The 14,148-nt window shown below is 45.8% G+C and overlaps 1 protein-coding gene across 3 annotated transcripts in view; it reads left to right on the plus strand.

Moving 5' to 3' along the window:
* LOC135388801 (B-cell receptor CD22-like) overlaps nt 1-14,148 on the plus strand; it is a 442,796-nt gene that overhangs the window by 182,943 nt on the left and 245,705 nt on the right. For all 3 annotated transcript variants that reach the window (XM_064618610.1, XM_064618608.1, XM_064618609.1), the window contains exon 4: nt 26-136. In XM_064618610.1, the coding sequence (XP_064474680.1) occupies nt 26-136 (111 nt within the window). The remainder of the gene's footprint in view (nt 1-25; nt 137-14,148) is intronic.

Consider the following 14,148-nt stretch of genomic DNA (forward strand, 5'->3'; position numbering starts at 1 on the left):
TCTATTTTATTTTTATTTTTTTCAGTGTCCCCAAGCGTGCCTGTAATTGAGACAAGCACGGGTAAAGCCCTTGAGAACAAGATTGGGCCCTTCTTGCTCGGAGACAGCCTCAAGCTCATCTGCTTCGTGGAGAAAGGTAATTTCCAATCACTTTCAATTCCATCTTAAAGCGACAGTCCCGCTGACCATACCCTATACTCAGAACGGATGCCATTCCGTCGGTGACAATTATTATAATAGTGCCTACTCGCTTGTCAACGAGACCTCCGGCTCCCGTGACTTAGATTATCGCCTTCCACGCCGAGACAGGGAGGTGAAATGAATTCGAACGCCTGCCCTATATAGCCGAGAGCCTTTAAGACAACTGTCGGTACAGTTCACTCTGCAAGAAAGCGCTACCAAATTACGATGCCATGTTTATCAATGGAGCATGGTAAGGCGACCTTCAGGTCAGAGCTCACATGAAGGTCGTTTCTCAGCAGATAACGGATGTAGTAGTTCTTGTGTACGCTTGAGAGGTCTGGAATCGAGGTGCGGGCGTAGGTGCGCTCACCTCGTGTCTCGTGGTGCACTTTCGGATTTCGCTCGCGTTCTTTCTTTGCAGAAAAAAAAAAAAAGAAGAAGAAGAAGCATGCAACGCGTGTGCTGTAGGAAACAATTGCGACGGGTGTTTCTCGAGACGCTCTCGAACTTTCTAATTCCCATTTTGGCCCCTAAGGGGGCGTTCACACGGGCCGATTTTCAGCACCAACTCAGACCAACTCGAAGCAACGTCTTTGGACCAGCTTCAAGACGGTACCGTCTCCACGTCCACACGTACCAACTCGTTAGCTCCACCCACAACCAACCTTACGACAATCGGGGTGTATGGGTTCAAGTCCAATCGCTGGTGAGTTTTTTTAAACTGTCATTAATGAAAGCGAAGTAATCTTATTTCGCCAGAAGATCACAAGTATCCGCCAAAAAATGCCTGTTTGTATGTTTATATGTGCTAGTAACCAAAAAAATAGAAAAAATCTCAAGTGTCTCTGTAGGATTTGAACCCATGCCACGCAGTACGACAGGAACGAAATCGCTTGACGCCCTCGAGGGTCACATGGCAATGCTCCTCACGTTGATTGGTTAGACCACCACCAATTCTCCGAAGTTTTCGCTCGGCGACCGATTCCCAGCAACTCGAGTTGGTCACGGTTGGTGATGTCGACCGACTGCCACCAACTCCAAAGTTGGTCCGAGTCGGTGCTGAAAGTTGGCCCGTGTGAACGCCCGCTAATAGATTAATCAGTCGCCATGAAAAAAATACAGGCAATTAGAGCACGCGACTACTCACAATATTGTGGAGTTTTAATTCGCTTAGGACGCACCGTGTTTATTTTAAACTCCCGGGGCACGTTAGCTCGGACACTCTGTATGTAGGACATGCAGCGAAGAGCGTCCATTTTGTTGCGTTCCTTTCCTCGCTCTAGGGGAGATTGCTTTTTGTACATGCCCTACCATGTGAACAATCCTGAAAATTCGCAAGAGTCATTGCGGAAGTCGGTAGAGTTAGCCACTCATCTTGATCGGGTTAGAAAAGACGAGCAGGCGGACAGAGTACTCAATCAGGTAACTTCAATGTACTCCATGTGTACATTGAAGTCCAAAATGAGTGAAGTCCGCACGTCAGGTAGAATGAGCAGGAGGCGTCTGTGGCCGAGGCTCTGGAGTATTAATTCCTCATAAAGTAATCAATTGTGACGTTTCGTCAATCGTTTCGTAACCCTTGCTGGATACATGTTTTGGTATGCGTGTACGATATGTGCACAATTCCACTCCGAAGGAACAGAACCACGTTAGAAGAATATATCAGACAGGAGCGTAGGTATTTGGCGCATCATTCAGCATATCAGACTTGATGTGGGATCGAAAGTGGTTAGAAATAGTACCAACACCTGGGGACTTTTTCGGCTCCAAAATCAGTAAGGCAGCAATTTCTGCCTTCGTCTTTGTAACATTCGGTACAGTAAGACTATTGACTATCATGATTCAAATATTGCATTTGACCACTGTCTCCGATGAACCAAGATGGTCACTGAAGGAACTTGCTATGACTGGGGGGGGGGGGGGGGGCAGAGTGTTCAATTTTTGTTTTGTTTTTTCCGTTTACCTGAATTCTGTGCATCCTACTTTTCAAGCAAGAAATCTAACGCCAGAACTTAGCAGGTTAGCTCTCTTAAAAAGGAAGTCATGTTCTTATTGTAAAAAATGAACGACGCTTTAATCTTCATCTTGAAATTGTGAACAATGGTATGTTACCTGCATTATTACCTTATCAGGCTGGCATTGATGTAGCCTGTGATAATCATATTGGTGACTGCATATCACTACACAACTATGATCTTGAGCAGCGCCACAGTGGTCGCTCTGCGATTTGGTTTCTGGCATTCGGAAATGACGTCATGAGGTGATGGGATGTCGACGCAAGAACATGGTCTTTTTTTTTTTTTTTACTTCCTATCAGTTTCTTCAGTTGCTTGTGATACACGTCCAAGTCAGGGTTGGAGGTGGAAAGAGGTAGGACGACTGGCTTCAGTTGACGGAAGGCTGCTATCGCAAAAACTGCAGCCCCCCCCGTCCCCCTCCTTCCTGCTGTCGTCTCTCCATCTGTCCACATCTGTACACCACTCTTAGCCACAGTTGCTTCGCGGCGCTAACGCGGACTATAAATAACTACAGTATGAGAACCAGCGTAGTCTTGAAAGGAACAAACTGAAACCTCGTTTACCCTTCGTTTGGAGCGAATCGATGACCTCGCTTTTCCATTCAAGATAGTTGAATAATAAGACGCTTTAGTATCTTAGTGGATGGTGAGAAAGTCCAAGTAAGTAATGGTCTTTGAATCCCAGAACGCGGTTCCCTTTTCTTTGGGGGAAGAAAGGCTCCACGTTTCCAACTGCATACTTTGGAGGATAGATAATTGAAACGGTGGAGCCACGTCTTATTGCAGGGCAAAGATAGAGTTAACAAATTTTTCTTTCTTTGCACAACAAAACGTTGAGTCACGTTCGCTAATAATCTTTCTTTAGGTTTAAAGGACAATCTGAACAGAGGAACAACAGGGAGGCCATCGAATAGACCTCTACCTGTTTGTAAACAAATGACGTCATAGTGTTCGACAGCGCCACGAATTTGGTAGAGTTGAACTACGTTCAAAGGTAGTGGCGAACAAGGTCGCGCATGAAAGAACTGATGTTCTGAGGCTGGAACAACATAGAAGGGACAAATAAATACATACAAAGCCTCAATTTGCCTAAGAAACTAACGGTGAAAGACAATCCAGAAGATGTGGGTTCGAGTCCTACAGCTGGCTTACCTTTTCAGTGACTTTCATCTTTCATCGCGCCCGAAAGCTTCGGTCCTAGTGTTCTTTCAGTAGGAGGCTGCGAACAAATGCCCATTCGTGGAACCCAGCTCTCCGCTTCCGATCTGTTTCGGTTTCAGTCTGTCTACCAATGTCAAGATGACGTTTGTCGGGTAGAGGTTTATTGATTTTCATATTCTACTTGTATTGGATTGCAACTCACGTGTAGGCGCAATGTGCAAAATAATATTCAGCAGAGCGGTGAGATGACCAGGCCATGACACAGGTTGTTGTTGAGGCCGTCACATAGAGCATGACACCGTCTTCAGACATGACAAAAGGTGATCAGCAAGTCTTGCTTGGGGTCTGTGGCTTGATTGCTTAGAAGAAAAAAAAAACGAAAAAAGGAGGCTACTTTCTAGTGACGTCACTGCAGCATAACCAGTGCAGTGCCACCATGGTCTGTTCAGCAGACCAAGATTATGTCATAGGGATAGTGAGTGAGTGAAATTTGGATTCGTGATCCCCACATGGAAAGCTCGAGTCGGAGCAATTTCGGAGCCGAAGCCTGGAATGCATCGCATGAGAAGACGTATTATGGCGCCTTACTGTCATCACTGGTGCCATAAGGGCTCACTTCCCTCGCCCTTTAGTGTTGCCCTCTCTGCACTCTACTGCTGTCGAAATATTGCCGATGCCACCGAGACTGTCTACCCACACCATCGAGATCTTCTGACTAGCATATACCGCCCCCTCCCAGTAATTGGGCAACCCGAACACAAAGTATCACCCGACGCAGCTCGATAATGATACGGTTTGGGCATGATAATAGTACTGTTCCATGCCAGAACGACCGCCACCACAGAGACATAAAAGTCGATGCCGATGCACATAATGCACGACTTTCGTCTCGCGCTCCACAAGTTGAGCATAGTGCTCAAACTGATAATGAGCTGAAATATGCTACACAGAAAAAATAAGCATCAAAATAACACCGCGCAGCGTCGGAAGACGGCACCCGTCTTGATATTTTGCTTAAGTACTCTCTTTGATACGAGTACGACCTTAATCACGTTTGCTACATAAATGGCGCTTCAGAGTAAGGCCCCGTACACACATGCGGTAGAGATGTGCAGAGATGTGCGGCATGCATGCCGGCCGCATGCATGCCGCCCATGGAGGTAAGAAACTAAGGAGATGCCCTAAGCGCCTCTCCCAATGCAAGCGAGCGTGCTGTGACCCGCGCATGGCATTGTGGTTAGTTGCCCACACACGTGACCCATAAACGTCACGACAAGACGTCATAAAACATGGCGTCCTCCATGTCCGCGGCGTATCTTACCTGAATACAGAGACGAGCTGCGGCCGAATAACTTGTTTCCGCTTTCATAACATCTTAGAAGTTATCACACCCGTTGAAACACAAGATAGATCATCTCAGTGTGGAAGCAATGGATCACAAATCGCTAGAAGACGTACGTACGTCATCGTGACATTGCCTGGCTTCTCTTCTGTTTTGCTCAACTTTTGTTGTGATTTATCACGCGGCAAATGTTGAAACAACCCATAACCTTCAAAGTATTGTGCGAATGGACTCCTTGAAGGTAAGACGTTTGCTGAAGATGAGGTTTGCTAAACTTCCAATCCTCCGAGCAGACCGCCATAACGCCGAAACATGTGGGGATCACGTGACCGGGCAACTAGATGGGCGTGGTATTGCCAGGAGCGACCGCTAGAGGGGTCCCACGGCCCTCCGATCTTATAGCCCTCTCCTTAGTTTCTTACCTCCATGATGCCGCCCCAAGCTATACCGCCTCCGCCAGGGACTCTCCACAGGGAGGCGTGGTCAAACGCGAGAGCTTCTGACACCGCGCCAGACAAGATGGCGAACGACATTGAAGTCGAGTTATTCACTGTAGTGAACGATCTCGTTCTCACATCTGAGCTTTTGCGAAATCAACATCATAGACGCGAGAAACGCAGGCTTTGGGTTCACTCGCTGCGGCGATAGCGCATTATTTTCTTGTCAACGATGTTTAGCTTTCACCTTCCTGACAATATGACAATCAGTATTGCCGCGTATCATCTTTGAAGCGACCACACGGAACAGTATCAACGGACGGCGAGGCGTCGAGCGACTGGCTGAGATCTACGACACGCCGCGCTGATTACCAAGCGATCGTTCCAGATGCATCTGCACCTTCTCTCGCATCAATCTCAAGGGCTGGCAGCCGGCCTTGGAGAAGCTTCGGTATTTTTTCCTCTCCACCGACGCGTGTTTTCTACAATGTTCACCGCTGTGTATAAAGACTTGTGAGATCCCAGTCAGAGCATTATTTACCTTAGTTCTGTCTAAGAGCTACCGTTCTTGTGCTAGCCAGCTAAGCAGGTAAAATAAAGCGTTCGCCGATTATTCGCCGTCTCGCTCGTCTGTTTTCATCCGTGACAATATCTTACACTTTACTTACCTGTGCTACCAAATTTTATTCCAGCGTCGACCCAATATGTCATTTTAGTGCGACGCTTTATGATGTAGGCAGTAATGACATTATATTTCCTTCATAAATTCGCCGGTTGAAAAACGTGAGCTCCGCTACGACACACCTTTCCCCGGTTTTTTTCCTTTTCGTCTAATAAATATACCCCCCCCCCCCCATTCCAGTCAACGATGCTGTCGATGCTCTCCGCGCAGGAGACCGGGAGAAAACAAGAACGTCATGCAACTTCGGTTCGCCTCCTGATTGGTCGGGGATGTGCGGCATGCCGCAAAAAATCGTGCACTGCGCGGTCGACGGCAAGCGGGCGCGGACTTTCCCGCACCGCGGCAAGAGTTCACGGCGCCACGCTCGCGTTTCCACGCACATTCTCCGCATGGTGGTACGTGGCCGATGGCCAACGCGCTGCACACGTTGTCCTCTAGTACACTAGTAGTGTATAGTAGTGTACTAGTAGTCCACTAGTACACTAGTTGTTGTACACTAGTAGTGTATAGTAAGTGCGTGTAAGCCTGCTTTCCTTTTTTTGCAGTGATGGGAAGTAGTTAATATGGCTAAACTAATAGTTATGCTGGTAGAAAGAACGACATATTCTGCGTGCCTTTCTGTTGCTCCCGAATGTCGTCTGCAGGTCAGTATGGCCAGGTGACCAAGGCCACCGCTCTCTTGAAGCTTATTTTGCCGGTGCCACAGAGAGCAACATGAGTCATCCTCAAACCGTCCGTGCAGCTTGGATATGCGTCTTCCGAAACCACTGAACACTTGTAGGGGGACCACTTGTTCAACCTCCGGCTGTCATAATATCCAGGGTGGAATATACATGTATTCGCCCCTATATTTGCGCAGAAAATCTCGGTCATTGTCGGATAAGCGAAGTATTTATATGGAATGGTTCCCGAGCAAAGTAGTCACAAAGCAGATTAACTAGAGTTTTTCAACGCAGTTCGACTGCACATAATAGGAGATGCAGGAGAGAGGCAATTACGTTATGGTAACAAGTTGGACCAAGGAAATCCATATGATGCCCCTTTTTCATATGCGCCCTATTCTCCTCAGGATATCTAATATGACAAAGTAAACGTGCGGACTAGAAGTTCGATACAATTTCAATGTAACGTATAATGTAGAAGAAACTGAATACACAAAATGCTTGCACTACACAAGTCATATGCTGGGCAGACAAGCTTCACGCAAGCTGAAGTGCACGTAATATTCGCAAAGAAACTCACAAAAGAACTCCGCTAGGGGAGCCAGTGGCAATGCGATGGATAGAATGAAGAAACAAGCAGATGGAAAATGAACACAGCACGCAGGACGATTGCTAACTCGCTACTAACAGCGTTATTGTGACCTGAGAAACTTGAATACGCACAAAGGGAGATATACAGCAGAGATATCATGTTAAGAAATTTGGAGGTCCCTGCCAGAATAACCGTTCTTCATAACCCTAACATACATCAGTCCCGGTGATAGCAGATTAACCGAGCGTGAGCTACATTGCAACGACATGCACCCTGCTCCTCGATCCGGAATGCTTCCCAAATTTCTGTGGAAAATCGTTTATTGAATGAAGCTTCCTATGTTATAAGAAAAAGATAGCATCGGTTTTCTTCTGTCATTCTACGCTGTAAGCTAGGGTTGCTCTTCTGCGTGAATATAATTATCTCTGTTTGTACTTCTTTTCTTCGTTTTGTTGTTTAACTTAGCGCAACATGCTTCCACGATGCCGTTGCCTCTTTCCTGCCTGTTTTCCATATATTCCTCCCTGCAGACAACATGGAACATGTGCAGTTCAATGCATGGAAGCTTGTTTTAAATAAATGAACATGCTGCTGACCGTTTAGTCTCTTTTTGCATTGTAGTATTAAAGCAGCAGCTAGAAACTATTTTTGGGAATATAGTTGCGACTATATAGTTATTCCTCACTTTCCTGCAGTCAACCACTGCAATTAGGTTACTATATCCTGTCCATTTATTTTTTCATTTGTTATTCTCTTTCCCCTTCTGCTTACTCGACTGCTTTCTCCAATTCCAACACTGGAAAGTGACAGCGCCCTCAGAGGCAGATAATGCCTTTAGGAACCCTCTTGGGCATACATAGCGTCTTTGTCTTGTGTGCTTCACCTTTCGAAAGTTCGACACATAGTGAAAGGTCAAAATGGAGTCGCTTCCTTTGGATATCCGAATGAGTTTCGTTACATACTTCGATTGGTTAATCGCAGTTGCTACTAGCAGTTGCACCTTCCATGGGTGTATTATTTTCTTCGCGTTGTTTTCCCACTCGTTAGCTCCATTCAATGAAGCGTTATACGTGCAGCCTTACGTGCGATCTGCAGGGTGTTTTTTTTTTCCTTATTCATGTAATTTTTTTAAAATAAAAATCCTATGAGAGCAGCATCGAGACAATTTTTGCATGTGATGTATACGGTGAGGCGGACATCCTCTCGAAGAGAGGATGTAACTACTACGTAAATAATTACTTAAAATTCATTAACTTTAAATTTTAATTAAATTAATTAGGGTTTTAATTTAAATTCTTTAAATTAGGGTACAAGTGAGACAGCAGAATGTGACACAATCATCGCCATATAACACAACTGCAGAAGCGATATCTAAGCGGTATTCTCATAGCTTTTTTTATTATAAAATCTATAACTGATAAAAAAAAAAGGACAACCGGTATGGTGCGTCGCGAAGTGTGTCCCCAACCGAGAGCTACTCCGGGCCTTGTATTCAAAAGCACGGCAAGTGTCCCGCGAATACTCCTACTGTTGGAGAGACATTTCAAGATCATAGTTAGCATGCGTGATCTTTCGTCCTTCCAAGTTGCATTAATAAACAAGCGAAGAAACGGGTGTACGTAGGAGTATTTCATAAAAAGAGCAAGCAACGGCGTCGACTACGTCGACACTGTTCTCTGTTTCAAGTGTTTTGTCTTTCGTAGGACGGTGGCATGAATACCGCATGATCTGTGAAAGTAGAATGGAGGGAACCCTAATTGACCAGGTATGAGGTGAAATAACAACGTAAAGTAGTTGCATTATTATTTAGCTCACCATCGGACTTTCACGGATATAAAGAAATCAGGATTTATTTGGAAAAATATCAGATTTATTTTGCACCGGTTTCTTTAACCGCTATTTTATTTTTCAAACCAGAAGCACCACGCTTATGAAAATTCGCGACGTAACAACTCATACGCTAGGTGAAAGAGGGTCTGTGTCACATAGAAAAAAAATATATATCTCGGCAGGTTGGTGATGCATTTTTAAATCTATCAGACCCCCAGCGCTGGGACGACGAGACGAACACATAAAAGGAGGTAATCCACTGCAAGTCGGGTGTGTACCGCGGTTTTCCGACACCATCTGCGTGTCAAGGTTTCCCTGCCGATTGACACAGGAGATAGTCGAGGCAAACGTAATTGATAAGTTGGGGAAGTGAATGCGTGGTGATACCGTCGATCAACCTATCTGGAAAGGAGATAGCATTTCTCTGGTGGAACGAAACGCGACGGCCAGGTTTTTGCGGGTTTCTGTGTGGCCTACTTGTGTTATGTATCCTTTGCAAAAGTGTTGAAAGAAAGCCCTAGTTTGTTCTCGTCTGTGTCTATGTTTTTTTCCGGCGCTACTCTGCCACAAGGTAAGCTTACTATTACCAACATTCCTGGAGGCTGAGTCGAAACTGGAGGGAAGAAACACACGGTTTCGCTAAGATATAAGCTTTCTGGCGCGGCAGAACAAGATTGTGTAATGCCTTCGATGCATCGCTCTCTTCGCATGGTGTTTTCAATGGATACAAACTTAAAGGCGAAATAAGGCAAGGCAAGCTTACTAACACCAACATTTATTGACACTGACGCGAAACTGGAGGGAATAAACACAGGAAGCTTTCACTAAGATGAGCTTTTTTGCGTGGCAAAAGAATGTTGCGCAATGCTTGTGATGCATCGCTCTCTTCGTAATGCGTTTACAATGGCGAAATTACTAAAAGGCGAGGAGATCCACTTAAGTGTTGAGGATTAAAGGAGGTCGACAGAGTCGTTATTTATTATTATTTTTATTTCTTTTTGTTATTTTTAAACACTTTCTCTGCCTTTCTCTGGAAAGCGGAGCGGGCGCCTCGTTCTTTCACAAAATCTGGCCGAAACGCGGGAACCTATAGGCCGCCCGTTCCTCCGCATCCCATTCGAAAGTCATCGCGTCGTTACTTGCCATGGAACGCTTGAGGCGTACAAGTCCCGACAAGCGTTTACGGAACACACGAGCGGTGTATTTTTTCCTCTGTACGACACCCTAGCGGCAAGCGGAAGCTGGCGAAATCAGGCCAGTTCACTGCCTCAGAGGGGTGGACGACTGCGCTCTTAGCGACACACAGCGGTCCCGAGCAGCACAATGTACTGAAAGTCGAGTGCAATAGGGGTGGACGGGTAGGTGGAAGACCTTGAACAGACTCTTGAAACTAAGGAACATTGATAAGACACATACCGTCCACCCCTATTGCACTCGACTTTCAGTACATTGTGCTGCTTGGGGTAGTTTCGGTATGATTACTGTTGTATGTGCCCGCGAAGTGAGTTGGATTTAACTGTTGTGCTCGTCAACAACTCGTGACTAACGTCAGTTGTTTATCAATGTCAGCGTCAATTGTTTATCAGCTCGTCACGCTTCGTCCATAATAAAGCAACTGTTCACAAGATATCTGTCTTTCTCTTGTCTACATCCGAAGCAGCACAATGTACTGAAAGTCGAGTGCAACAGGGAGGGGTGAACGGGTAGGTGGATGGCCTTGAACAGACTCGTAAAACTAAAGAACATTGATAAGACACATACCGTCCACCCCTATTGCACTCGACTTTCGGTACATTGTGCTGCTTGGGGCTTTCCAATAAAAGCAATACACTGTAAAGTGTTGACACCATGATTCATCCTTATCACGATGATAGCGGCTGTCAGAACAATCGTTGAATCACGTGTTGTTGGCGAGCACAACAGTAATATCCAACTCACTTCGCGGGCATATGCAACAGTACTCATACCGAAACTACCGCTGTGTGTCGCTAAGAGCGCAGTCGTCCACCCCTCTGAGGCAGTGAACTGGCCTGATTTCGCCAGCTTCCGCTTGCCGCTAGGGTGTCGTACCGAGGAGAAAATACACCGCTCGCGTGTTCCGTAAACTTTTGTCGGGACCTGCACAAGAAGTGGGCTACGTGCACACTTGAGGCGCGCTCTCGCGCGGCTCTCCGACTTGCTGGGGCAGCCAGACTCGTCCATCGAAGAAATTGAAGCTGCATTGGTGTATTTGGTGACGAAACGGCAATCGCTGTACGATCTCGATAACAGCATCGCGCAGAAAACCTCCGATGATAAGGTGGGAGCTGAACTTGACAGTACGTTGCAGTACGAGGAAGGTCTCGAGGGCACTATCACACGGGCATGTCGTAGGCTTCGCCAGCAGAAAAAAGTGTTGCACCTTCAGATCAACAGCGCCCCGCGGGGCAAAAATCCGTCGCTCTCCCTAAGCTTCAGATGCCCAAATTTTCGGGAAAACTGCACGAATGGCAACACTTCTGGAAGCATTTCGATGCCGCCATCGACTCCAACCAAGCACTGGCTCCGGTCGAAAAGTTTAAGTAACTTGTCGTCTACGTCAAGGACGACGCGAAATGATCCATCGAAAGCATCAGGATCAGCGGCGACAATTATGACTCGGCGGTCGCTCTACTCCGACACAGGTACGGTGCACCGGAACCCCTTACGGCGGAGCACGTCGACCACTTGCTTGCTCTTCGTCCCATCTCGAGTTCCCAAAACATCCTCCAGCTCCGGCATCTTCATGACGATGTGGCCATACGAATGGCAGCGTTAGATGCTTTCGGGGTTACTGAGGACAATTATGCAGTCAACCTGCAGAGGAGCCTTCGACGTCTACAGCTCGTTCACCAATTTCGTTCCAACGCTCCCAAAAACACTCGATCACCAAGAAAGAGCCGTCAACGGCGTCTTGGAGAGGTTATCGAGCTGTTTCAGACGTGCCAACTAGTGCTGCAAAGTAATTCAACTCATTAACACGATAAACATCACGAAAATCAAAAAAGTAAACGACGAGAATTAGCCGAGGCAGGCCACAATTATGGACGACACAAACATATAAGTCTCGAACGCTCAGGATTAACGAATTAAAGCAACCGCGGAAATCAGAAGACCCAGGTTCGAATCCCGGCGTCAGCACCTTTTCCCTGAGTTGGTTTATTTCAACAAAGTAAATTTTGCGTCGAGAACATCGCGGGCCTCTGCAACGAAGAGAGCGCCTCCTCCTCATTTTTTACTAATCAGGCATCTTACATAAGGCAGTTAAGGCATCCACTTCATTTACCCGCTGACAACCGGCGGATATGACTTGTGACTATGCTCACGTGTACCCTCATGTGACCAGGGGCGGATTTAAGGGTCTGTCATGGGGGGGCGGTCTTAATGAGATTTTGTGCTTTGCGGCACAGCATCATCCAGGAGATAGGGTTTTTACATAGGGAACACAGTCGTATGGGGGGGGCGGTCGCCCCCCCCCCCCCCTGCCCTCCTTAAATCCGCCCCTGCATGTGACCTCTGGTTTAGCAGCAAGTTGGGGTACACGAAAGTAGATGCGGCTATATAGCTTTGTTTAATAGAATGAGCATTTGCGGAACATTTCAAAAACAATTGAGAGAGAGATTTCTGGGCCTGCCTGATGCACCCAAAAAGGAAATAGGAGATGCGTGGCGTCCATTTCACTGAGTCCTGGGTCCCGCTCGGAACGTGTTTATGAATGTAACTGTCTCCCCTAGTTCACTTCTTTCTTTCAACTCACTCTTCAAAACGACTTGTTCCGTGAATAAAACAATGTTTATAGTGCAGCCCTGTGTTATTCAATTGTGTATGTATCTGTGTCGTCAGCTCTAGAAGTATTAAACACGTATCTGTGCTACATGCGTGTATGTATGATAATCATTCGGACATGCAGTCGGCGTTTTTCTACGGAAATTAATAGCAAAATTTTTGTTGACGTATGTTTATCGACGTTTTTCGATTCAACAAAGCACGGAACCCTAGTGTAGACGAGATTCTTGACACAGCATAATTATGTGGTGATGTCCCGGTTGCTGCTCCTGAGATGCCTTAGACCTGACTCGTGGACACGTGGGAAGCCTAGACACAGACACAGGAATTGCACAATTCGATATTTAAGCGAGTATTTGAAGTGTAGTTAAACTCTAACGTCATTGGAGAAGTTACAAATGTAGTTGTAACTATACTGCTGTGAAAATATCATTGAACGTTAGTTGAGCTACGATCAGACTTGTACATAACGCGTTACAAGTAATTGCGTTACTCGTAATCAATTACTTTTGGGAGTAATTTTGCGAGTAATTGATTAGTTCCGCGAGCAAGTCATTTTTCAAATAATCTGTTACTTTTCGATTAACTATAATGACGAAATCAACCCACAGGATCCATCACGGCTTTTCCTATCTGCTTCGTTTTACACACTACGACATGTTGAGGTCTTTGTAACAGGAGGCCAAGCTTCGCATGAGTGTTTAAAATACAATGTGCTGTTTAAATTCGTAATGTGCTTACATAGACAAAAGCTCCTATCTTTCTCAAAAGCGACGAACTCCAATCTTAGAAAGTGGGTCAATGTGTCAAGGTATGTGCAATTTCGCGAGCTTTAATTAGCCATTGATTTATAATAGCAGAGCAAGCGTTTGGGCTGGTTGGTTCATATTGGATTAAAAAACAATTAAAAAACCCCAGTGCTGGGTAGGACGAGGACAGAGGATAAAAAAGGACAAGGACCGGCACTGAACTGCAACCAAATGAAGTTTATTTTTCTTTTTTCGAGCAAACCCGTGACACCCCTCTCACCCCGCAAAAACCGACCAATGAGAGCGCTATACACCAGAAACGACTTCTTCCAAATCTGCTTGCCTATCTGTTGTTTCGTGCGTTGATAAAATCTTCGATTTTCTTTGTAAAATCAATGGATGCCATACTAACACCTACTAATTATCTTCTTCCTCTCGAATGAACCTTCTTTTTCAGGAGGCTAGGTTCATTCGAGAGGAAGAAGATAATTAGTAGGTGTTAGTATGGCATCCATTGATTTTACAAAGAAAATCGAAGATTTTATCAACGCACGAAACAACAGATAGGCAAGCAGATTTGGAAGAGCTCGTGTCTGGTGTATAGCGCTCTCATTGGTCGGTTTTTGCGGGGTGAGAGGGGTGTCACGGGTTTGCTCGAAAAAAGAAAAATAAACTTCATTTTGTTGCAG

The sequence above is a fragment of the Ornithodoros turicata genome, chromosome 3 (assembly GCF_037126465.1).
Source record: "Ornithodoros turicata isolate Travis chromosome 3, ASM3712646v1, whole genome shotgun sequence".
In the NCBI taxonomy this organism is placed as follows: Eukaryota; Metazoa; Arthropoda; class Arachnida; order Ixodida; family Argasidae; genus Ornithodoros; species Ornithodoros turicata.